General features: G+C 37.2%; 2 protein-coding genes and 1 long non-coding RNA gene across 4 annotated transcripts; 2 read left to right on the top strand and 1 right to left on the bottom strand.

The window, feature by feature from the left end:
- The first annotated feature begins 891 nt into the window (after window positions 1-891).
- On the top strand, window positions 892-6796 carry LOC135632825 (uncharacterized). The gene is made up of 6 exons (XM_065141623.1): window positions 892-1156; window positions 2371-2547; window positions 2989-3108; window positions 4035-4214; window positions 4670-4834; window positions 6122-6796. Exons 1-6 carry the CDS (start codon window positions 929-931, stop codon window positions 6521-6523), a joined length of 1272 nt encoding a protein of 423 aa, XP_064997695.1. The 5' UTR covers window positions 892-928; the 3' UTR covers window positions 6524-6796.
- A 13761-nt stretch (window positions 6797-20557) lies between these two features.
- LOC135582750 (uncharacterized) lies at window positions 20558-23814 on the top strand. Of its 2 annotated transcripts, none has more exons than XM_065141544.1 (6): window positions 20558-20772; window positions 20889-21130; window positions 21323-21419; window positions 22077-22200; window positions 22300-23184; window positions 23266-23814. In XM_065141544.1, exons 2-6 carry the CDS (start codon window positions 20977-20979, stop codon window positions 23602-23604), a joined length of 1599 nt encoding a protein of 532 aa, XP_064997616.1. In that variant the 5' UTR covers window positions 20558-20772; window positions 20889-20976; the 3' UTR covers window positions 23605-23814. The 2 variants fall into 2 exon arrangements, with proteins under 2 accessions (XP_064997616.1, XP_064997615.1); XM_065141543.1 differs by having other exon boundaries at window positions 20558-20754.
- On the bottom strand, window positions 20606-22097 carry LOC135632773 (uncharacterized). Its single transcript, XR_010494776.1, has 2 exons — window positions 21965-22097; window positions 20606-21502 (listed from the first exon to the last, which is right to left on the bottom strand). It is a non-coding gene; the product is annotated as an uncharacterized LOC135632773 (long non-coding RNA).
- Window positions 23815-27500: the final 3686 nt, after the last annotated feature.

Raw genomic sequence — 27500 nt, forward strand, 5'->3', positions numbered from 1 at the left:
GTTATGTTCAAACTTCCATAGGCTTACAATTGAGAAAAAGTATCTACATTGGCATTATGCATCAACACCTATCATGACGCCAAATTTGAATTCTATTTCATGCCCACTTATAGTGGTAATCGTTCATTTGATGTGGCCTTAATTATTTTGGGCAGTTTCTCCACATTCGTGTGCGGTAAGCCTTAGAAGCGTACCGTCGCGGGCGGTTGTACTCGTCGAGTTCGAAGACGGTTTTTGGGCACTTTGTCACACCCTGCCTGCATGCGGTAATCTCACTGCAAGATTTCGCACCTGCAGCGTTCTGCTCACCGTGCGGTAAGATCTCAACCTTCGAAGTTGTGCCTGCCTTAGATGAGATAAATAGAGCGCAACCATATCACCTACCCGGTGAGTGCACCTGAACTTAAGTGAGACTAAGGGTACACAATTTAAATGAATTTAATATAGCATAAAAATTATATATATATATATATATGAAAATAAATCTTGGATTTCCCACAACGAATCGATCGAAATCAATCTCGTTGCTCTTTCCTTCATTAAGATATATAGATATATATATTGATATTTTGGATCTCTTCTGTATTCTATATTAGTGCATGACTCACGCAGGAAGCCCGTCAACGAGATATCGGCCACTGAGAAGCCAACGCGTCAGCATCCGGAGAGTGTCCCTCACGGTTAGCCGCTCCCGAACAAAAGGCCAACGGGATCCTCTCCAACTAATTATGGATGGTTGTCGTCTGATGTATGCGTGACCGTTTGATTGAAATAGGTACGTACGCGGAAAAACTGAACGGTGAGATCGAAGAATGCAAGCTTTTGATTCTTGGTACATTCTGGAGAGGATCCTCGCACAGCTAAGTACACCATCACAAAAGGAAGAGTTGCTGTTTGGTATCGGACCAACTCGAGCGAGAGAGAGGCGATGGCGTACCGGAGGAAGCAGCCGGCGGCGAGGATCTCGACCACCTTCGAGGACCCACGATCCGCCGCCTCTGCTGCCGAGGCGCAGGCGTCCCTGGCCACGCGCGCGATCCGGGCCTCCGCCGCCCACCGCGACGCCTCCTCCCTCTCCTCCGCCTATGGAGAGTCTGCCGTATCCTCTCCCCACAACGAATCCCATCGGATGAGATCGTCGCCTCCTCCGCAGCGGGTGAGCTCTCCTCTCTCTGAATTAATTCGCTTCTTCTGTTGGAATGCTTCGTGCTTGAGCGCTGTTTTCCTTTTTCGGATCGTTGCTTCTTTATCTTTCTAATAGAAGATTTTGTGATCAATATTTTAGTCTTTGTGGTTTATCTTGCGCTTCAAATCGATTAGGGAAGTCGAAATCTCTGGTTCCAATAATTGTCCAGTGTTGCAATTAGTGAAATATGACTTACGCATCCGGTTTTATGCCTAGCAGAATTTTTTGGATTTATTTGGCAGCGGATTAGTCAATTTATGCAGAGTTGACTTTTTATTACTAGCAGAACTATGTTATATTTTTCTTAAATTGTTTGATCATTCCGGAAGTGATTTCTTGGTGTTATTAGATTTATTATAGCTTGTGGGCTATTTCTCTTTTGATCAGTTGATCTTTCGCTCAAGAATGAAAGGAGCAGAAATGGCCAAATGTTGGCTATATGTTCATTTTGTTCTTACTTTTGAATTTGGGTTTGAATTTGTTAGTCAAACATGGTGATTTGGGGAGATTTTTGGTTGCAGATTACGTCTCTAGAAAGTTGATACAGTGGCATTATTTAGTTGAATTGTGCACCAGTCATGGACATATCATCTCTTTGGAACCTGACATATATGTTGAAACTGATAGGAGAGATGTGTTGGAATGGTTATGTGACCATATGGCTGAAATTCTACAAGTGCTGGTGTCCGTCATGGATGTGGCGAGCATTTCGGAGTGTCTGTGCTTCATGAGTTAGGACGTTATGACTTGTTGACATCAACTAGGATAAGTCACTCTTCTTCAAAAAGAGATGTAGTATGGTTTAAGTCCTTCACCACTAAGCAAGATTTCCTGCTGAGTGGCTTTGAAATTCTTTTTATAGCAGTCTTCCCTCTTGCAAAAGATCAACTTATTTAGCATGCTTGGTACTTCAGTTTAGAGGGCTGGTCATTTTGTTGATCTGGTCGTGGAAAAGTTTAATGCCCACATGATTATAGATTAAATGGAAAATTTAAGATCACAGCCACAACATCAATCCTGAATAACATATACATTTTCATATAGAGAAATGAAGCCTTTGCTTATGAAAGGATTTTGTTGCTTTTCTTTCCCGCCTTAAGCATTTGATGTATAACATGTGCTTACTTAGGATCTCCTATATTTTCTTCTCTTCATTCTTATGAAGTCTATAACTGTCGATGCAGGACTCTGAATCCTATGAATACATATCGATGAAAAATTTAAATGAGTCCAAATATGGATTCTGGGGGACATTAGCCAGGAAAGCTAAATCATATGTTGATAATGATGATACAAACAATCAATTTCAAGCGCTTGAGAGGAACCCGCATCAGACATTTGACAGGTCAACTGTTGATCGGGTAAGAATCAAATCATGGATCCTATTATTATTTGCCAAAGTTTAGGAGTTGAAATTCTGTCATTGTAGGCCTACTTTTTTGGTTCAATGTTGCTGTGAAATAAATATTTTAGTAGTTGTTGTAATTCAGCTGATTGTGGAAGAATCTGACTGATCAATTATCCTTGTACATCAAATTATCACTTATTAGTTCAATAATCATCACCTTGGAGTTCACAACCATAGAAATTTGGGGACGTGTGTTGTGGTTTATTTTGCCCCCTCACTTGGGCTAATTTGGGCCCCCTTTATTTTTTTCTCTCGTTCGCTTTCCTTTTTATGTTTGTATGTGGATTGGGGGAGGTGGAAGCTCTTTTCTTTACGCCCCTCCTGCTAATCCACATCATGCAATTTCAACAATGTTGTACTTTAACAGTATCATTATCATTGTTATTTGGTGCAGTTTCATCATGTGGATCCGTCACCTGAGATATATCAAAAAACTGAAACAACTCATAAACGTTCGGATGCGATTGGTTCTTCCCTTAACCATATTGGTGGCACAATAAAAAATGCTATTGAGGTGAGTTGTTATCTTTAAAACTTCTCCTCCATATACTCACAATTTCCAATAGAACATTGAGTTTGGTGATTTTTTTTTCTCTAAACATTGTTGATAAAATCCACAAGGTTCCTGCATAATCAAAACAGTGAATTCTTGGATTTGCATTTATCTTTTGTGACTCTCCTGCTCAATATGTATGACTGTTCTGCCAACCTTGTTGATAAAATCCACAAGGTTCCTGCATAATCAAAACAGTAAATTCTTGGATTTGCATTTATTTTTTGTGACTGTTCTGCTCAATATGTATGACTGTTCTGCCAAACTTTCTTTCATTTTTGCAACAGATTCTGTTAGAATTTAGAAGCAATATCAGAAGCAATGATTAAAAGTCATAATGAATTTACAATTTTGAAGATTTGTTTACTTTCAAGTTGAGCAGAAGTGCATATGATTACTGCTGTATTGTTATATATTGTTAGCTTGGTTTGCCAAACTAACAGAAATCTGATTTAAGTTGCTCTTTTCCAACTAATCTGACCACGAGCTTTCATGTCACAATAAGGTTGTTCTTTCTAACTTGGTTGACCACAGTTTGAGTCACTGTACATTTGACCCTCTTCACATCTTGGATTGGAGGAAACCTTCTGCTTTAGTTAACCTTTTTCTTTCATCTAATGGATAAATATAGGTCAATATTTTTTCTTTGCAACAAATTCAAGGACTCGTCGATTTTTTCTATCAGGAGTGTAGGAACTTTATTCTCACTTAAGATTCAGGAAACTTGAATCCAAAGTTTTGTGATACTATATAGTCCTTATTACAAAACTATATGCAATCTGTCATGCACCAAATCGGTGGATGTTCTTCATTTAAATTTGCTTCCTGCACTGCTTCATTTCTGCATTAGTCTGTTATCTAAGTAATATTTTTCCTGATTTTTACAGGAGGGTCTTACAATTGTGGAGAATAAGACAGCCAACATTATCCATGAAACACGTAAGCTTAATATAAGGAGAAAAGGAAATTCTGCCACCATGCAGGGTCAGGCTGCAGAAAAGTTGGGTCAAGAATATATCCCTCAGATTCAAACTGAATATGAAACTCAACTGAAGGCATCTCGCGACGTAAGGTGGCAAATGTGTATTGCTGAAATGGGTTGTGTTTGACATAAGTTTTCTGCTTTCTTGAGTCAACTGAAAGATTCCTTGAATTTGTGCTTGTTCATGTCTTCTGGTTATCATGACAATCATTAGATCTTACAACAAGGCAAAAATGCTACTGTATCTGAACATAAAAGACCGGAGTATTAAAAGAACCAAGCGATGAACACTTTCCTGCTCCGCATGGTTCGCTCATTATTGTAGTGATTAGTTTGTCTGTTCTCATAACCTCTGTTATTCACTGCCCAACCAGCCAGATTAGCATCGAGTAATTTAGCAAAGTCTTGCAGCGGATCTTTAGATATATGTTTCCTGGAGTTGTTTCCTTTTTCTGTGGCTTTAGAATAAGATATTGAAGGAGGTTTTACTTTTTTTCTCCCTTTCAATTGGATGAATTAGTTAGCTTCTACTATATGCAGGTTGCAAATGCAATGGCTGCAAAGGCAAAACTTCTTCTTAGGGAATTGAAGACTGTCAAAGCAGACCTTATCTTTACAAGGGAACGTTGTGCTCAGCTTGAAGAAGAGAATAAAATGCTTAGGGAAAGCCATGAGAAGGGCGATTGCCCTGAAGATGATGATCTGGTAATCTTATGCTGAAGTATTAAATATATTGGTTGAGTGCAACTCAATTTTAAGTGGTCATCGAATCATTTGCATTGTATTTGATGATTCTAGTTATTTCTAAAAAGATGTTTGATGACTCTGACATGATTCTGCTAACAATTCTCTCTTGTTTTAATTTTTCTAACGTTTCTTTCCAACATACAATTCTACACAAATCTCTCTTTAACATTTGATTCTGCTAAGAATTATCTTTAGCATATTATTCTATTAAGAATTCTGTCTTAAGACTTAACACGTGATTCCACTAAATTTTTTTCTTACGTATACTACAATTTTCTTGAACATACATTACTACTACTAATATTCTCTGACGGATGATTCTACCGAGAATTCTCTGTAACATATGATTCTACCTTATATATCAATATTGTTGTTGTCTCCAGAATAAAGAGCCTCGAGGATGTCTTTCTAACAAAACAAAATGAGATATCTTTTAAGTTTGTCGATATCTAGACAAAGATGTGTCTTAACACAATATTAGCATGCTGCATGAAGTAATGTTGCCACTGTAATGTGATTAAAGTACGTTTAGATATGCTTCAGTTTTTATTTGATTATTCTGAGTAACATAGACTTCTTTTGAGAAAGATGGTTATAACTTCTAAGAGCATTCAGATGTTGCGTCTCTATAAAACATGTTTTTGCAGTGGGCAACTTCATGCTCTTTAACTGTTTCCTCCTAACTGTATTCTATTGAATGCTATGCAGGGGTATCACTCTTATATATTTGTTCTGGCATGAAGTACACAGAATAATCTTCATTATACTGGCACAGCTGAATCTATATAGTTCATATTCTGCTAACACCCTTTTGGTCTGCATTTTTAGCTGTTCTAAGAGTATAGTAGTATACAGCCATCTTTTGGATATGTTCTCAATCTTTAGTTTTCAGGTGTTTTGTCAAGGTTTCCCCATATGAGTTATGCTAGTTGCTTGTCTTTTGAATATATATATATATATATATATATATATATATGTGTGTGTGTGTGTGTTCTCATCTTTAGGTTTCCTCATATGAGTTCTGCTAGTTGCTTGTCGTTTGAATATGTTTGTATCTTTGATGCTATACTTTAACAATTTGCTTGTTTTTCAAGTAAGACCAAGGTTTAATGCATAGTTATTTGTGTGAAGCATTTATGAGTTATATAAATCCGCACCATTCCATTGAATAGATAGCAAAACCATGGTTCAGTCAGTTCTGTTAATGCAGAAATCTTTCTGTTGCTTGTTGCTTTTTCTTTCCAGATTCGACTTCAGTTGGAGACTTTGTTGGTCGAGAAGGCAAGACTGGCACATGAGAATTCTATATATGCACGGGAGAACAGATTTCTAAGGGAAATCGTGGAGTACCACCAACTCACAATGCAGGATGTTGTTTATGTGGACGAAGGTGTTGAGGAGGTCACTGAGGTGTACATGACTCCTAATGCTTCCTTAACTCTGACGCGGGCTGCCTCCGAAGCAAGCACAGGTTTCATCTCGACACCGCTAGCCCCCGCTCGTACAAACAGTAGCCCTGCCACTCTTCAGCCATCTTTACTACCCTCGCCTTCTATCATCGTGCCAGAAGACTGTCCTATTGTTCCGATGCAGCCCCCACTCTCTGTTCCGACGAAATCAACTCTGCCACCTCAATCGGCCGCCTGAAATCAGGGTTGTATCGAATTTGATATTGCAATACTGACTGTATCCGCTGGTGATCATGTCAGATGGTGATACCAACTCGGTCATTCTAGTTCTGTTGGCATCATCTATTGGGTCGGTTTGTTTGCTGGTCAATAGTGTTCATTTGTACAGTGTTTCCAACTGCTGTTGTAAACTATACCTTTTTTTTTTGGGGTTCGGTCATTCATTTTGCTGCACAAATTTGTGCTAAAACATTGCTTTTAATTATTCACACATCTGGGCATATTCTTCCAATCCACAGTCCTTTTCATCATGACATTTATCATGGCTTGCTAAATCTTTGGACAATGAAGTGCTGCTGCTGTGGCCGTCATCCGTATTCAGGTGCTCGGCCATGTCTTCACCAGACTCGACAAAACCTTTGCCGGCATGTGAAACGGTGGTGCCTGTGAGATGTTGATATCATCCGACAGCTTCCCTAAACTTACGTGAAAGAGACCGTCCCATTGCCATCACACGAAAAATTTAGTGGAGCAAACGAGCGTCTCTTTACACGTCGTCATGAAAGTTAGCATGGATGAGCATAAAGAAGGACATGTAGTGATGACCCGAACTTACGTATTGTTCACTAACAAATACATTCATATACTTTGCAAACATGCCGAGGAGCGGCATCTTTTACGCCTAAGAGACGGTGTAGGAGCCCTGTGGAGACAACAGCTGCCTGCCTCATCAAATCCGGTGGCTCTAAAGACCACGTCGGTGAATCGGTCGCTGGGAGTGTTTGTAATCAAATCAAATATTTGTGATTGGGATTTAAATTTTGTTTTCCTTACTTGCCATCATAATTTAGGAAATCTTAATCTACTTCCTTGTTTGTTGATATGAATTAAGGAAATAACTATTAAGTATTCCAAATATGATGATATCATATTTGTTAGTATATTAAATGGAAATAATTTATATTAAATAAATACGAAAATTAAATTTTATTTCCCTTAATAGAGGCTCACCACCTCCTATTTAAAGGGGAGGGATTTCTCTCTTTCGTTCCTTACCTAGTCGAGCCTGACAACGGGAGGAACGAGGAGTTACACCCTGTTGACAAGAGAACGAGGAGTTACACCCTATTGACAAGAGGTAGGTTTTCCCTACCTTTCTTAAAAGTTTTAGCTTTTATTTTGATTCTTTAAATGTTGAAAGTTTTATAGTTTGAAAAATGTGTATCAATTCTTTAAATGTCAAATTTTTTGTATTAAAGTAATCAGTTAAAGTTTTCAAAATATTCTCTGACCCATGATTAAGGTTTTTATTGTAGAATTAAATATGTTAAAAAGGTATATGTTTTATATGATATATTTTCTGTATTACAGTTTATCTTTAATCTTATCTGGATTAAAATCTTGTTAGACTAGAATATGTTATCTAAAATCCCTTTTTGATATTCTTTGATCTGAATTTTAAAATATATGATTCTGAATGATTTAAAATATGACTAGAATATGTTGAAATTTTATGTGTTGAAAACATGATTTTTATTTGAATTTAGAAAGCTATTTCCTTGTGTTAAAAACTTATCTCCTAGTCCCTCTTTTAATGTCTTATGATTTCTAGTCAAATTGAGAATGTTATTTCTTTGTATTAAAACTTTTCTCTTCATCTATCTTTTAATGCATTGTTATGTTTTCATATATGTTGTTAATGGATATATGCTATGACTAGTCCATGGGCTAAGGCTGGATCAGTTTTATGTAATGCATGCTCAATCATGTATAATGCACATGACCAATAGATGGACTGGCTCAATCTAGCCCAATATTATTGTTGAACTTGAGCCCAAATATTGATTGAATTAAACTATACTTGATTAGTCTAGATCAATTCAGGGTGATTCCGAATTGATTGACTTATTCAAGTTAGTTTAACCTAAATCGAACTTAATCTAGTCTAAATTATACTAGTCTAGGGTGGTTCCAGACCAGTTAAATAAGGATTAGAGATCAGTTCAGTTAGGCTCTAGTAAATCGAGTTCAATTGAATCGATTAAACTAGAGTTCAAGTCAATTGAGGGTTAATTTATATTATTTGATGTTGATGATTTTTGAAAGAGATGTTTTAAATATGTTATTTCATCCTGAAATTGATATGACCAGTGTGAGATTATATTCCTGCCGAGAGCAGGTAGCGCGATTCCCTTCGGGGATTAGCGGGCCGTCAGACGTGGCGGCTGGACGGTTCCTCCATCCGCTGTTGGGAGGAACGTGTCCCCACTTTGGCGGGTGTGGGACACCACTCCATCCGCTGTTGGGAGTGTGATATGAGTTTGCCTCCATCCGCTGTTGGGAGAACACAAACTCATCCCGTAGGATAAAGCCTCTCCATCCGCTGTTGGGGGAGTGCTCCTTCGGGTACTTGATATACGCCAATGGGATGATTGATTGAATTTTGGTCATGTATTTATCTTGATTTGACTTTTGGGGTTCCTACTCAGCGTTGCTGAATTTTCTTTGTTTTTGATTTTCAGAGCAGCCTCCCTCTAGTACTAAATCGGATTCCAGTGGAGAGCGAACATTCCTCTACCGCTAGGTAGAGCCACTTGGATGACTCTTGAAGTTAACTTTTCTATTTGTAATTTGATGAATAAATGAATTATAATAAATGGTTATAGATGATGAATAAAGTGATGTTTATTTATTTGGCCTGTGTGAAAATATATGAAAAAAAAAAAAAATTCAGGATGTAATCAAATCAAATATTTGTGATTGGGATTTAAATTTTGTTTTCTTTACTTGCCATCATAATTTAGGAAATCTTAATCTACTTCCTTGTTTGTTGATATGAATTAAGGAAATAACTATTAAGTATTCCAAATATGATGATATCATATTTGTTAGTATATTAAATGGAAATAATTTATATTAAATAAATACGAAAATTAAATTTTATTTCCCTTAATAGAGGCTCACCACCTCCTATTTAAAGGGGAGGGATTTCTCTCTTTCGTTCCTTACCTAGTCGAGCCTGACAACGGGAGGAACGAGGAGTTACACCCTGTTGACAAGAGAACGAGGAGTTACACCCTATTGACAAGAGGTAGGTTTTCCCTACCTTTCTTAAAAGTTTTAGCTTTTATTTTGATTCTTTAAATGTTGAAAGTTTTATAGTTTGAAAAATGTGTATCAATTCTTTAAATGTCAAATTTTTTGTATTAAAGTAATCAGTTAAAGTTTTCAAAATATTCTCTGACCCATGATTAAGGTTTTTATTGTAGAATTAAATATGTTAAAAAGGTATATGTTTTATATGATATATTTTCTGTATTACAGTTTATCTTTAATCTTATCTGGATTAAAATCTTGTTAGACTAGAATATGTTATCTAAAATCCCTTTTTGATATTCTTTGATCTGAATTTTAAAATATATGATTCTGAATGATTTAAAATATGACTAGAATATGTTGAAATTTTATGTGTTGAAAACATGATTTTTATTTGAATTTAGAAAGCTATTTCCTTGTGTTAAAAACTTATCTCCTAGTCCCTCTTTTAATGTCTTATGATTTCTAGTCAAATTGAGAATGTTATTTCTTTGTATTAAAACTTTTCTCTTCATCTATCTTTTAATGCATTGTTATGTTTTCATATATGTTGTTAATGGATATATGCTATGACTAGTCCATGGGCTAAGGCTGGATCAGTTTTATGTAATGCATGCTCAATCATGTATAATGCACATGACCAATAGATGGACTGGCTCAATCTAGCCCAATATTATTGTTGAACTTGAGCCCAAATATTGATTGAATTAAACTATACTTGATTAGTCTAGATCAATTCAGGGTGATTCCGAATTGATTGACTTATTCAAGTTAGTTTAACCTAAATCGAACTTAATCTAGTCTAAATTATACTAGTCTAGGGTGGTTCCAGACCAGTTAAATAAGGATTAGAGATCAATTCAGTTAGGCTCTAGTAAATCGAGTTCAATTGAATCGATTAAACTAGAGTTCAAGTCAATTGAGGGTTAATTTATATTATTTGATGTTGATGATTTTCGAAAGAGATGTTTTAAATATGTTATTTCATCCCGAAATTGATATGACCAGTGTGAGATTATATTCCTGCCGAGAGCAGGTAGGGCGATTCCCTTCGGGGATTAGCGGGCCGTCAGACGTGGCGGCTGGACGGTTCCTCCATCCGCTGTTGGGAGGAACGTGTCCCCACTTTGGCGGGTGTGGGACACCACTCCATCCGCTGTTGGGAGTGTGATATGAGTTTGCCTCCATCCGCTGTTGGGAGAACACAAACTCATCCCGTAGGATAAAGCCTCTCCATCCGCTGTTGGGGGAGTGCTCCTTCGGGTACTTGATATACGCCAATGGGATGATTGATTGAATTTTGGTCATGTATTTATCTTGATTTGACTTTTGGGGTTCCTACTCAGCGTTGCTGAATTTTCTTTGTTTTTGATTTTCAGAGCAGCCTCCCTCTAGTACTAAATCGGATTCCAGTGGAGAGCGAACATTCCTCTACCGCTAGGTAGAGCCACTTGGATGACTCTTGAAGTTAACTTTTCTATTTGTAATTTGATGAATAAATGAATTATAATAAATGGTTATAGATGATGAATAAAGTGATGTTTATTTATTTGGCCTGTGTGAAAATATATGAAAAAAAAAAAATTCAGGATGTGACAATTTTTATGGTATCAGAGCATGGTCTAGGGCCTGTAGGTGTATTAGGTCCCTTGATTGACTTTAACCAATGATTGTCTTTAACCTATTATAAGAGTAATAGAGCCAATTCCAAAGATTAGTGGTTTTATCACTCGGGGTGCTCATGGTCGTAATGCTACTAGTGTACGCACTCGGAGAGGTGTTCATACAAATAATAAGTTGGAAACTCTTTGACAGTTGATCAGATATATAGAAACTGTGTTATCACTATTAAAGGTCATGATTTGCTAGTAGATCTTATTATACTAGAATTTCAAGATTTCGATGTTATCTTGGGTATGGACTGACTTTCAACATACCATGCACGTGTCGATTGTTTCCGGAAGACTATTACTTTTTCACCCTTAGATCAACCATCTTTCAAGTTCATTGGGATTCAGGAAAAGTTCCCTTATATTATTTCAGCTTTGAGTGCTACCCAATTATTACTCAAAGGATGTCAGGGATACTTGACCTTTATTTTTGGAGAAGAATCTAAGAAGCCAGTATTAAAAGACATCCCCATTGTACGGGATTTTCCAGATGTTTTTCCCGAAAATCTACTTGCACTACTACAAAATAGATAGATTGAATTTACAATTGATCTTACCTGGCACTGCACCTATTTCTAAACCTCCGTATATAATGACACCAATTGAGTTGGAGGAGTTAAAGAAACAGATCCAAGAGCATTTGGATAAGGGTTTTATTCGATCCAGTGTATCACCTTGGGGTGCCCCTATCCTATTTGTGAAGAAGAAAGATGGATCTATGCGACTATACATCGATTATAGACAACTCAAGTGACCATAAAGAATAAATATCCCCTTCCCCGAATAGATGACCTATTTGATCAACTTCAAGGTACTCAGGTATACTCGAAAATTGATTTAAGATTTGGGTATCATGAACTGAAGATAAGGGAAGGAGACGTACCAAAAAAAAAAAAAAAAAACTGCTTTTAGAACAAGATATGGTCATTACGAATTCTTAGTATTGCCTTTTGGACTCACAAATGCACCGACTGCCTTCATGGATCTTATGAATAGGGTGTTCCACCCTTATCTTGATAAATTTGTAATTGTGTTCATTGATGATATCTTGATCTACTATAAAAGCATAGCAGAGCATGAACACCATCTTAAGATAGTTTTGGAAGTCCTAAGGCAAGAGAGACTATATGCCAAACTAAGCAAGAGCAACTTCTGGCTCAATGAAATTATGTTTCTCGGTCATGTAATTTCAAGTGCTGGTATATCTGTTGACCCTCATAAGATTGAAGCCGTGATAAAATGGAAGCAACCTTCTAATGTTTCAGAGATTAGAAGCTTTTTAGGTTTGGTTGGATACTATAGAAGATTCGTAGAAGACTTTTCAAAAATAGTAGCACCATTGACCAGATTGACACAAAAGAATATAAAGTTCATGTGGGATGATAAATGTCAACAAAGTTTTCAAGAATTGAAGAAGGAATTAACCAGTGCTCCTATATTGGTGATTCCTTCAGGGGGAGAAGGTTTTGTAGTGTATAGCGACGCCTTACTACAAGGGCTTGGTTACGTTCTAATACAAAACGAGAGGGTAGTTGCTTATGCATCGAGGTAATTAAAGCCTCATGAGAAGAACTATCCTACTCATGACTTAGAGTTAGCAACTATCATTTCTGCACTGAAAATTTGGAGGCATTATCTCTATGGACAGACTTTTGAAATCTTCACGGATCATAAGAGTCTCAAATATATTTTCACACAGAAAGATTTAAATATGAGACAAAGAAGGTGGTTGGACTTTCTAAAGGATTATGATTTTAATATCAACTACCATCCTGGGAAAGCTAATGTAGTTGCTGATGCCTTAAGCAGAAATACCTACAGTCTTGTAGCCCATATGAATATTCAAAGGAATTCTATGATGACGGAGTTGGCAGACTTAAAACTTAAACTTTTATCGGAGACAAATAAAGGTTTTCTTGCGTGTCTGATGGCACAATCATATTTGGTGGAAAAGGTTAAAGAAAATCAGAAGGAAGATACATATCTTCAAATGATAGTTAAGGACATAGCTCAAGGATCTAGATCTGAATTCCTCCAAGCCGAAGATGGTTCTATTACATTCCACAATCGACTTTGTGTTCCCGAAAGCCATCCAGTAAAGATGCAATTATTAGAGGAGGCACATAGATCAAAATTTAATATCCATCCCGGGACTACTAAGATGTATCGAGATTTACGCCAAAACTATTGGTGACGTGGTATGAAGAGAGATATAGCAGAGTTTGTTTCTAAATGTCTGATATGTCAACAGGTGAAGATAGAACATCGAGTACCTGCGGGAAAGTTGCAAAGGATTTCGATTCCTGAATGGAAGTGGGAGCAAGTCACTATGGATTTTGTGACAGGATTACCCAAGACTGTGAAAGGATATGACGGAATTTGGGTAATAGTAGACAGACTTACTAAATCTGCTCACTTCCTTCCTATTAACAAGAAGTATTCATTGGATAAACTAACAAGCTTATATATTAAGGAAATCATTCGATATCATGGGGTGCCAGTTAGCATTATCTCAGATAGAGATCCAAGATTCACTTCTAAATTTTGGGGAAGTCTACAAAAATCTTTGGGCACGCAGTTAAAATTTAGTACAACTTTTCATCTCCAAACTGATGGCCAATCTGAAAGGACAATACAAACTCTTGAAGATATCTTAAGAGCATGTGCTTTAGACTTTGGTGGGAGTTGGGATATGCACTTGCATCTAATTGAGTTTTCTTATAATAATAGTTACCACTCTAGCATACAGATGGCTCTATTTGAAGCTCTTTATGGAAGAAAGTGCAGATCACCTGTATATTGGGATGAGGTGGGAGAACGGAAGCTTTTGGGGCCTCAATTAATTCAAAAAGATGCTGATAATATTCGAATTATACGCCAAAGATTATTAACAGCTCAAAGTCGTCAGAAAAGTTATGCAGATCGAAGGCGAAGAGATCTAGAGTTCGAAGTCGGTGAGCACGTCTTCTTAAAGGTGTCGCCAACCAAGGGAGTTATGAGGTATGGTCAAAGGTGAAAGTTAGCCCCAAGATTTATTGGCACATTTGAGATCTTACAAAAGGTTGGGCCTGTAGCATACATATTGGCATTGCCCCCGGCTTTGGCTAGTATCCATGATGTATTTCATGTGTCTATGCTTCGAAGATATATTAGGGATCCAACACATGTCATATCTTACCAACCTCTACAGCTAAGGGATGATGCTACTTTTGGAGAACAACCAACCCAGATCTTGGAAAGGAAAGAACATGTTCTAAGGAACAAAATTATACCTTTGGTAAAGATTTGTTGGCAACACCATTCAGACCGAGAGGCAACGTGGGAAAGAGAAGAAGATATGCGAGAGCAGTATCCTCATTTATTCTATTACGGTAAGCTAAATTTGGGGACCAAATTTCCTGTAGGAGGGGAGAAATGTAATCAAATCAAATATTTGTGATTGGGATTTAAATTTTGTTTAATCTTAATCTACTTCCTTGTTTGTTGATATGAATTAAGGAAATAACTATTAAGTATTCCAAATATGATGATATCATATTTGTTAGTATATTAAATGGAAATAATTTATATTAAATAAATACGAAAATTAAATTTTATTTCCCTTAATAGAGGCTCACCACCTCCTATTTAAAGGGGAGGGATTTCTCTCTTTCGTTCCTTACCTAGTCGAGCCTGACAACGGGAGGAACGAGGAGTTACACCCTGTTGACAAGAGAACGAGGAGTTACACCCTATTGACAAGAGGTAGGTTTTCCCTACCTTTCTTAAAAGTTTTAGCTTTTATTTTGATTCTTTAAATGTTGAAAGTTTTATAGTTTGAAAAATGTGTATCAATTCTTTAAATGTCAAATTTTTTGTATTAAAGTAATCAGTTAAAGTTTTCAAAATATTCTCTGACCCATGATTAAGGTTTTTATTGTAGAATTAAATATGTTAAAAAGGTATATGTTTTATATGATATATTTTCTGTATTACAGTTTATCTTTAATCTTATCTGGATTAAAATCTTGTTAGACTAGAATATGTTATCTAAAATCCCTTTTTGATATTCTTTGATCTGAATTTTAAAATATATGATTCTGAATGATTTAAAATATGACTAGAATATGTTGAAATTTTATGTGTTGAAAACATGATTTTTATTTGAATTTAGAAAGCTATTTCCTTGTGTTAAAAACTTATCTCCTAGTCCCTCTTTTAATGTCTTATGATTTCTAGTCAAATTGAGAATGTTATTTCTTTGTATTAAAACTTTTCTCTTCATCTATCTTTTAATGCATTGTTATGTTTTCATATATGTTGTTAATGGATATATGCTATGACTAGTCCATGGGCTAAGGCTGGATCAGTTTTATGTAATGCATGCTCAATCATGTATAATGCACATGACCAATAGATGGACTGGCTCAATCTAGCCCAATATTATTGTTGAACTTGAGCCCAAATATTGATTGAATTAAACTATACTTGATTAGTCTAGATCAATTCAGGGTGATTCCGAATTGATTGACTTATTCAAGTTAGTTTAACCTAAATCGAACTTAATCTAGTCTAAATTATACTAGTCTAGGGTGGTTCCAGACCAGTTAAATAAGGATTAGAGATCAGTTCAGTTAGGCTCTAGTAAATCGAGTTCAATTGAATCGATTAAACTAGAGTTCAAGTTAATTGAGGGTTAATTTATATTATTTGATGTTGATGATTTTTGAAAGAGATGTTTTAAATATGTTATTTCATCCCGAAATTGATATGACCAGTGTGAGATTATATTCCTGCCGAGAGCAGGTAGGGCGATTCCCTTCGGGGATTAGCGGGCCGTCAGACGTGGCGGCTGGACGGTTCCTCCATCCGCTGTTGGGAGGAACGTGTCCCCACTTTGGCGGGTGTGGGACACCACTCCATCCGCTGTTGGGAGTGTGATATGAGTTTGCCTCCATCCGCTGTTGGGAGAACACAAACTCATCCCGTAGGATAAAGCCTCTCCATCCGCTGTTGGGGGAGTGCTCCTTCGGGTACTTGATATACGCCAATGGGATGATTGATTGAATTTTGGTCATGTATTTATCTTGATTTGACTTTTGGGGTTCCTACTCAGCGTTGCTGAATTTTCTTTGTTTTTGATTTTCAGAGCAGCCTCCCTCTAGTACTAAATCGGATTCCAGTGGAGAGCGAACATTCCTCTATCGCTAGGTAGAGCCACTTGGATGACTCTTGAAGTTAACTTTTCTATTTGTAATTTGATGAATAAATGAATTGTAATAAATGGTTATAGATGATGAATAAAGTGATGTTTATTTATTTGGCCTGTGTGAAAATATATGAAAAAAAAAAAGAAATTCAGGATGTGACAGTGTTGTTGGGACATACAGAACATGAACACGAACAAGCACACAACGCTGCGCTGCTAATCTCTGACCATAATTTGGCGTCCCAACTAAACTTGCTCTTCTACAACAAATCAGCAAAATAGGCTTCTTGCGGGAACCATCGTTAAATGATCTGAGGCCTGCCGCTGGTTTCGCCAATGCTCTGCCCAATGGGCATGCCCTTTCTCTCTCTCTCTCTCTCTCTCTCTCTCTCTCGTCTTCTCTCTCTCTCTGTTTCCACAACCCCCCTACCGTGCCTTGTTGACTGGTAATCTTATGCTGAAGTATAAATTAAATATCTCGTTTGAGTCCAACTCAATTTGAAGTGGTGATCGAATCATTTGCACTGATTGTATTTGATGATTCTAGTTATTTGTAAGAAGTTGTCTGATGATTCTAACATATGATTCAATTCTCTCTTGTTATAATTTTATTTTCTTTCCATATGGATAGTTTATGGGTGAATTTTCGAAAAAAAACTTATACTTTTCAAATTTTTTTCCCAGAGTACAGTTATTTTAAAAAATTTTAAAACACGACCGACAAGGTAAAGACGTGACCTAAGAGATGGGCGAAGGATAATGACCAATAAGAGTAAAATGATTATTTAAAAAAATATTCTTTAACGAAAATTTTTAAAAAGTATGAGTTTTTTTTAGAATTCATTCATAATTTTTTTAAATATGATGAATTATGTTTATAAGATAATATGATTATTAATTATATTTTAAGATAATAAAAAATTACTTATATGAAATAATTTTTTTGATGATATCCCTAATTAATACTCTATTTCCTGATAAAGTTTATTTGATCAAATTTGAAAATATCTTCCGTAGCCTTTAACAAAACTAATATCATGTCTTCTTTCTATTATTTTCTGAAAATTTATTGATATAAATTGCACTAAGAAACATTAAATGCTTATCATGTATCCACGTGCAATCTCTCTTTCTCTCTCCTCACGGATGAGAAGGAAAAGAAAAAAAGAACTCTACCCATTATCGAACTAACTTACGATGCAATTTATGACAACTGATGAACTAATAAGATATGTTTGTTTCGATGAGAAGATTTTATAAAATATATTTTAGGTCTAAAATACGTCACAATTAATGTCATGCCGTGCTATAATCGGATCAGCAAGAAGAGCACATCACAATCGTAACTCACCGATCATAACATATTTGTTCACTAACAAGATCGATCCTTATCGATGGTGATATGTCTAAGATTACAAGTCTTACGAATTATGACCTTGTGATTTTGCCCACCAAAGAGTTGGTGGCACATTCTGTGTTTTCACATCTTGATGAACAAAGAAGCAAGTGTTTTTTTCAACAAAAAACAATAACAATAACAGAATATATTAAAACTTAATTAGGTGGATACAAAATGAATATAAAAATAATAAATAATCAGAAAAAATGTTAGTAGAACCAAAGCATAGCTTCAAAATTTCTCAAAAACCTTAACATTTTGTTTAATGGTACCCCACGTAGCATGAGTAGGTTGGGTTTATCTCTATAGGAGATTGAGAGTCTGGGAAGGAAGATGAGTCATCGACATCCTTGGGCAGCTATGGAGGAGGATCTAAAGTAAGAAGAAATATTAGGACAAGAGGGAGGAGTGAGTTACTTAAGTGTGAAGTTTATTGAGTCGTTTGCTTTTAGGTAGAGGTGTACTAACTCTTGACCTATCAACCTTGATCCTCAAGAACACCACCTGTAATGACATTATCAATCAGTATGATATCAGCATAATAATAACTTTGAGGAATCTTAGATCCTATATTGTTATGATCCTTGATAATGCTAATTGTTAATTTTTTTCTCTTCATTTTGAGGAAGTTTTATGATCAACACTCATTAAGTTGATTCTCCATTATAACCAATTCTATTATTTTTATTAGTAAACTGGATGCATCAAAATATACAGTAGAAGACAATTACATGCCAAGCTATATGATCTGTCAAAAAAATGCTTTTAATTTTGTGGGGTGCAAATTTTTATTTCCAAATCAAAATTATCTTTTCTCCTTTTTGTGCATAATCTTGAATATATATATATATATATATATATATATATATATATATACATATATATATATAGTTTACTTTTCATTGGTGGATAAATGGATAACAAGTTTTTTTTTGTTTTGATATAAAGAATTCAAAGTATTTTATGAAAGTATAGGAGATTATTATTTTTAGCTGAATAATTAAGCTAAAAGTTTCTTTTCGCCAATTTTCCTATTGTCTTTGGAGGGTCAGCTTCATTCTTAAGGTACGAGACAAAAATTAAAATAGGAGACATGACTCGAGAGTCTGTTTAGATAGCTTGACAGAAAGGATGAGAGACACTTCAGGGCAAAAAACAAAGAACACCATCACTTATATAATATTATATTATATTATATTATATTATATTATATTATATTATATATATAAGTTATAACATCATTCATTAAATAAGTTCCATGTACCCAAACCACATGATCATGTCCTCTGAACAGTGTTTCTGATCTCCATCATTGCCTTGCCTTTATCTTTTGAGAAAAGATGTCCTTGATGCATATCAACTCACTTTCATCAAGAACCTGTGCTAAATGAGACACATTGCAACTGATTCTTCAGATTCATGTGCTCAATTCTTGGCAGTAAAAATCTCGAGTGATGATTTCTAGTTCTGAAGCTAACCTTGCAAAGACAGTTGAATTGTCAAGAACAAGGCTGCCAATAAACAACATCAAGCTGTTCATTCTTCATCTATTACCTCTAATAGATTCTAACTTGACCAAGTTTCAGATTAGATTCCTATCTGAGTTGCAGAAAGCTTTTAATCAGTCGATCTGTTTCCAACTTTGAATTACATGGAGCAAAAAAGTACTTAGTTATCTTGAGAACAATCTTTCAGAATAACCTGTTTTTGAACCTTGTTTTCAGTATCAAGGGAAAGCAGTTTGCCACTTTACTTGGAAAGGGTCAGATCTTGATTGCAGCATTATGATTCCTAGGATGCATTGCATGTTTGTGCAGGTCTGTATTCAGTTTGGAGCCTTGAACTCTTCCTTAATGAGCAGAGAATCTGACCCACAAATGATTCACCAAACTCGAGCTCAAAAGACAATCATGTGCCGTCACAATCAGGAACCGTCCTACGAGCATCGAACGGCTAAGATCTCCTTCGTAGACAAACCAGTTCATGCTACTCATCCAGCTGAGATGAGATTAAATTGGCTTAACTCAATGGACCACACTGGTCCAGTCTGAGCTCCAAATGATTCACTAAATGAGGACACTGTGAGATAGAGACATGGCACATGAACATGTCTGTGACCTTGAGACCTGAGGACTAAGGAAGCCTCCCCCAGTGCCATAAGAAGGTGGATCACGAAGTGTCATCAAGGTGCTTGAACCTAAATGGTTCCTTGTCCTACTTATCATGATCCCATCATTGGTTGTCCTCCTTCTCCCTTTCACCAAGTCTCAACCACTGTGGATGGACTGATAAACACTCTCAGCAGCTTCTTGAAAGCTCACTGGAGGTTGCCAAAGGAAGTCATATCAGGAAATAGAGATAGAACTGCCCAGAGGAAGAGCATTCTTAACCATTCCAGTAAAAGTCACAAACTTGTTTGTGTTCATCTCCAGCACTTTTTAGACTTCATCTTGACAACTAGTGGGGAAACCCTGTAATTATTTTTGCCATTTGATCCTAATAGTTCTCAGTTATCTCTGGATGATCACTGCAAATTAAACTCCATTCACAAGCACAGATTCACAACAAAAAGATAAATATTCAATTCTCTCTGGGGAAGAATCCCAATAAGGTCCAACTACCATCATCTAGACCACTAAAACATTAATTTCCAATCTCTTGATTGCACAGCTCTTATTGCAAAGGTTTCAGATATCTGTCAGTCTGATAGGCCTCAATTGTCAGCAGTGAGGTTGACAAAACAGCACCACCAAGAAAATTTTCCCTATATTCATGCAACATAATCCAATGTCATTGGAGAACAGTTGGACATCACATGAACAAGACAAACCAGGAAGCTCTGGTAAAACTTTGAGAAGGCATAAAAGGTGTGGGAATCAGTTTACAGTGTAGAGAAGGTAGCAGAAAAGATTAAAGTACACATGCTTTATCACAGTTTTTTCTCTGATCCATTTAATGGTCCTTCCTTGCCACCCTCTCACACTCAGATCTGAGGAGAATTCCTCCTTACCTTATTTCTCTTTCTCTCAAGGACTTCTGGTGTCAGAGAAGATGGAATGAAGACATGCAACTGAAGCAACTTGCATCACACTTGGTACCCACTTTGATGCTTTCGACAGATGAACAGGACAGGGACAGGGCCACCGACGGGAGGGAGGAACGTGCAGCAGTTCTGCGGAGGAGGAACAAAGGAAGGAGATGAAAGCCTGGATCTCTTCTGGAGGATACACCAGAACAGAGCTAGTTCACATCATGGATCTGACCATCAGAAAGGTGAGGATCTGCGTGTGAAAGATTCCATTCAACTTAATGCATCTTCTTCTATCTTTGAACAACAAAAGATTTACTGAAAATTTCATGTTTGATTCGCTGAATCTCTTTTCTATTACTGAAAATTCAAGCATCTAGAAAGACTTTAGTTCTGCTGTGTTACTTGGAGAAATGTTGTTGTGGTGACTGTTGCAGTATCAATCACACAAGAAAGAACAGGAAAGGGATCCTTGATGAAGAGCAGAATGGATGACCTCTTGTCTGCTGATGTTGGGAAGCATGATTATGATTGGTGAGTGATCATAAACCATCCCTTCTTCGATTCAAGTTCTCCATATGTTCTCCAAGCTATTGTATCTATCACTTCTGATATGCCTGCATCACAAGCATTAATTCTTTGTCAAGATCTAAATTTCTAAGATCAGCAGAGTTTTTAGTTAGCAGACATTTCTCACAAGTTTCAAGAAATTAATAGTTTCTTGGCTAAGATTGCAGTGTCTACAATGAGGTTTCGATGAGTATAAGATTAGAAGATCTGTTTCCAATTATCAGATTCAAATGATGCCAAACTTGGATGAATTCACATTAGTAGTTAGTTGATTGCATTTTTCATCTGCATTTAACTCTCCAATGATATGTTCTTTGCAGCAATACCATGCTGCATTTAACCAGAAATACACCAAATTCTCATATTAAGGTACGAGGAAAAAAAGGCCAAGAAAAGGTTGTGAACATAATCTAGTGTTGAAGAGAGTAAGAGACCATTTTAAGTTCGAGTTTTTAGAATGATTTCAGTCAGGATCTATCTAGATTTTTACGCGATGCATGCCGACGAACCTTGTTATAGCAAATGATTGTCAGATCTGATCGAGACGGTAGGACAAACACAACACTGAATTGAAGACTTGTGAAGCTAACTGCAAGTCTGATCTGAATTGCATGCTGACAGGCTTCTCACTCCTCCTGGAACTCCTCTCTTTACTTTCTCGAAAGCTACTGACGACCAAAAATCTAGAGCAAATCCAGGTTGCAGATCCAATCCTAGATCAGCGTCAACTGACAAAGCTTCGAGGGTGAGCTGTTTGTGTTCCATGTTATGGTCAATTCAGATTTTGCATTAGGACTTTCTTCAGATCAAGCTCAACAATCTCCCGTGGTGATTTCTCCTGCAGCTCTCTGTGTCTCGGTCAGAGAATGCCAACTCTGCGAAGCCTGCGAGAAGCAGCTCGACCACACGGTCTTCCATGTCCAACGCATACTCGTCCTCCACATACTTATCCAACAACAGCAGGACGGCGGTCCTCGACACCAGCACGGCCTCGGTCACTTCCAAACCTACAACCCCTGCTACTCGCTCAACTCAATCAGCACCGTCACGGTCACCGACCCCTGTCAAAGCCAGACCATCCCTGCCTTCTTCCATGGATAAGCCACGGCCGTCTCAGAGTTTTCGGCCTGCGGCGCCAACTGTTCGACCTCAGGCTCCCTCCAATACCTCAAACTCCAGCTCGAGCGCCGCAGCAACTCGACCGTCAACTCCTATTCGTCGCGCGGCGACGACGCCAGCCGCGGCTCCAGCGATAACCCGCTCGGCCTCCGTCGGCCGCGTTCCTGCCACAAACAACAGGAAATCCAGTCCCGTAATGTGTCCGAGCTCCCCGGCGCCACGAGCCCGAACTGTCCCTGACATTCCGTCTGAAGCGCCACCGAATCTTCGGACGAAGGTGCCCGAACGAGCCGTCTCCGCCGGCAGGCAGCGACCGGGGACGGCTTTGGCGGTTCGAGCAACTTCGAACTCCGAGGCCGCTGCTGCGGTGAGTGCGGCCCGCAGGCAGTCGTCCTCACCTGTCATCGCCAGAGGCAGGCTTCAGGAGAACTCATCAGGTAATCGGATGGGCAACAGGGTGAACGAGGTGAAGGCAGCTGACAACAAGAAATCATTGGCGTCAGAGCCTGCAGCTCGGAGACCTACAAAGCCCGCTTCACCGACGGAGAACACCGCGGGCTTCGGCCGTTCCATCTCCAAGAAGTCAATGGACATGGCGCTCAAGCATATGGTTAGCTCCTCCTCCAATCCAAATCCGGTCGTACCATCAAGAATCCGGCATTAGATTTCACAGACTGCAAACTTCTTGTAGGACATCCGGCAAAGCATGGGCGGCCTGCGTGGCGCCGCACTCTTCCCTCAAAGCATTCGTTCCGCCGTCCAGAAACTACGGCCCGGTCGCTCAGTAGCAGCTGACTGCAACGGAGCTGCAATGAGCAATGGGGATCTTGCCGTCAGACCTCCAAATGAGCCTTTCATGGAAAGAGAGTGCAAGCTGGATCTCTACGAGAGCTCACGGTGCGATGCGATTCTGCTGAAAGAGGATTCCAAGAACATGAATTGGCTGCACAGCACGGAAGATAAGAGTCATCAGAGACCACTGTTCGACTACAGGTTCGGGCAGCTTCCTGAACCTTTCGGGCCTCTGTGACAAGTCAACCTCTCTCTATATCTATGCTTGCAACGTCCGAGTAGTTGACCTTTTCATGTGATGATGGCTTACAATTTGATGCCAGCGGAATAAAGATTGTGTTGGCCTGTAAGCACATAAGTTCAAATGGATTATACCGCTAAATCCTTCTTCCAGGATATGTTTCAGGCATTAAATAGTAATCAAGACGGTGAAATGTATTTGGTGATATGTTTCAGGCACTCTGGGATCAGAAGTGATCTTGATCAAGGGATGATTGCTTTGGTAGTTTTGGTGGCTAACTTGTTAGAGAGAGTAATTACTAGATTGCAGCAACAGTAATGCCCACTGAATCCAATTGCTAGCAGAGTTTGAAGAACTGAGAGATCATTCTCTGCTATTTCATAAAAGAAGGTAGAACTAAGAATATTTTCACACACACACACACAATTATATTCGATAAGAAAATTTTCGATACTTGGTTCAATGAAATCAGTGATGGCAAACTGCTAAGATCACAACAGAATTTTCTCTCATTTGATTCACCAAGACATTCAGCTGAGAAATTATATACATCAGCAGACACGGCTAATGATATCTGCATGAATCTGCGCTTAAAAAAGAAGAAATTCCAGCTCTTAATCAGGACATGAGTACAGAATTAAAGAAAAGTTCGACAATAAGACCTATGGAGTTCATCATATAGAAAAGAGGTAAGCTTTGGCCCGAGGGAAAGACAATGAATCAGTCCAGAGAATGGGTAATGGTATACGAGTGTAGTTGGTGTAGCAGCTCCTCGATGTCTTATGGTGCGAGCAATGGCCCAAGGAGTTTTCCCTGTCTTCGATCAGCATATCAACAATGGTAGAGGAGTCAGTTTCGATCGATAGATTGGTGATATTTCTTGAAATTGATGATTGCAGGCCAAATCTGACGGCAAGAGTTTCACAGTGCACAGTAGTTTGGCCTTGGAAGTATTGCTGCCTTCCGATGACAAATCCCATGCCTCCATCCTGCGAAAGGGAAGCACCGTCTGTGTTCGATCTGTAAGCTCTTATCTCCAGTAACCAGTGATTCCTGCAGGAACTTGATACCAATTCAATGAAGAGAGATCTCACTTGGAACATTTCATAGTTCTTAATAATCAAAAACTTCCTTCATATATAGCTTCCCAGATGGAGAACATTTCAAGCCAATGCCTCCTCAGTAATTAACTGAGATATATTGTAATAAACAGGTAAGTCAGCCATAATGAATGAGAATATCCTGTCATAAGCACTTTCAAATACCTTTTTTTTTTTCCAAATAAGAAGAAACTTTTATTAACTAAGAAGAGTCTCTGAAATATGACGTATGCAGGTCATCCTACAAAACAGATGCTGGGAACTCAAAATCAAATAGATTTCAAGAGAATATTGAAGGTTTAGAGATGCTTTAAGTAGGTGCTGGAAAGAATATATTTGCTGGAAGGAATAGAAATGGATGTGACTCCACACTGTCCTTGTAAGTGGTCTTTCAGTTTTTTCTTCTTGCGTCAAAGTGATGCACAATTATGAAGAAACAAGGTAAAGTTTCATATATTTCCACTTCCACATTGTTTTGATGTTTTATCCAGAAGCTGAAAAGAATCTTGCACTAAATTTTGTCCCCAACCAATGGCCTACACTAGGCTGGTTGGATCATTGGTAACAACATCTATTTTCTGCCAGTTCAGAAAAAAAAAGGTTAATTCTATTACTAAAAGCATAGAGCTTCTCATAGGTTTGCTTTCTTTTTCCCTGAGATTTCAAAAGATTTTTTTCTTAAATAATTAGATCATATTAACTTCATATAGTTGATAGTGTTAACAATCCAATAACTCTACAACCAGAGACATAATAATTTTAAGAAACTAGAAGTTTCCAGAGAAGTACAATGGTAATGTGAAATGATATATACATATATATATATATATATATATATATATATATATATATATTCATTTATTTATTTATTTATTATTATCCCATCTTAAAACATAATTATTTTTTTTTATGTGAAAACTTATTTGGAGCTTAATTTCTGACTCAGGCCAAGAGGCTGAACTGCAAAATAGTCATGGCTTTGATGCATCATAGAGTGAAAATTACAGAATGCATCCAAAGTAAATGATACAGTTTGGCACAGAAGCAGATAGATAAATATGAAACCTTTGGACCACTTCAGAACTGTCTGACACATAGTGATGGAAGGAAGGATGTCCAATCACAATTAAATGTAACCACTGCTGTCCTCTGGCTGTTTGCTCAATGATGGCTGCTTTGCCTGTATTCCATCACAAATCTTGCCCAGAAGAGTAAAAGCCAAAGAAGATGCTTTAATTTATTTATGGTGGTTGCATTATGCTTGGACCAATGAAACTTTGCCCAACACAATCTAAGAATCCTTTGGACAGTGCCATGAAGTATTATTATTTGAGAATTGGATGTATTAGAATATGTAAGATTCCCTTGTAGCACCTAAAATCCACATTACAATATGTTGAAGTAGTGATTGTAAAAGAACATTGACATATATTATACTCTTGTTAGAATCTGAACAAGCAGAACAACTTAGCTCTTCTGCATCATCATCATCATCTCTCTCTCTCTCTCTCTCTCTCTCATTTGAACACAAATAGCATTTCATATGCATCATGATCACAATTTGAAATTTGTAGGAGCATGCTGAGGGCATTGGCCTTCATTCAATGCTTGAAAGATGGACACTAGACTTGGAATCCTGGTGCAAGAAATGGAGAACAAGAGTTCTTTGGCAGCCAAGGAAGGTCAAATGTGACTTGAGCCAACCCCAACATGTTCATGCTTTTGCTTTTGATAGCATTATGATCATCATTGAACCATAACATGATCCCCACATCATGATTCCACTAGGGACACACTGCTATTTGGAACCAGTAACCTCCATCTCCTATACAAAAGCATGCCTCTTGAGCATGTGACAATCCCTGATGTTCCTTGATGATTTTGTCCTTGCAGACCATACTTATAACTTATCATTTTTATGAATGATAAAAATGATACTTTATAGATGTATGGTCTTTGCAGACCATACATGTATAAATTGGAGAGAGGTTGACATGATGACCCTATTTATCTGCAAGCTATCAAACCAGCATTGATGAATGATGGCCTTGCTCAAAAATATTTCACTCAGGTGCATAGGTTCACTTCAAAGTGTACAGTCTTTAAGTAGAAGCTTCATGAATATGTAATGTAATGGGGAAGGCCTTTAATGCTCTACCTGCTAAAATACTCATTAGATTTTTTTTTTGGACAACAAGAATAAGGATTACTGTTCATTTGTAATATTTGTAGTGATAGAGATAAAGAGAAGGGAGAAAAAAAATACAAAACAGGGAAGTAAATGAGCTTGAAAGAGTTAGAGACGGTACAAACTGAAGGTGGACAGATGAAGGAGCTGCAATGCTCAAAATCAGCATGATGTACTAACTCATCACAATCTTGCACCAATTAGGACAAGCCAAGATGTGTGGATTAAAGTGAGTTCTAACTATATAAATTGATGTCATGATATTTTCTTTTTCCTTTTTTTTTTGTTGGCAAAATTACATCTACATATATATTCCTTCAAAGTCAAAATTTTAACTTCTAAAGTAAATATATCACCAATACCTAAGACCTTGAATTATTTAATTATTAGTTATCATTATTTAATTATTTTTTAAAAAAATATTTTTATTTCATTATATTAAACGTCATACTCTTATTTGACACTTAATAATCAATTATAATTGATTATTATATTAAAAAATATTAGAATTTTATTATTTTAACGATTATATACTTCTTTAACTCAAAGAAACTTATATCAATCACAACTAAAAATAGTTAACTTGAATTTTCTTGAATGAATAT

The sequence above is a fragment of the Musa acuminata genome, chromosome BXJ3-3 (genome assembly GCF_036884655.1).
Source record: "Musa acuminata AAA Group cultivar baxijiao chromosome BXJ3-3, Cavendish_Baxijiao_AAA, whole genome shotgun sequence".
NCBI classification, from domain to species: Eukaryota; Viridiplantae; Streptophyta; class Magnoliopsida; order Zingiberales; family Musaceae; genus Musa; species Musa acuminata.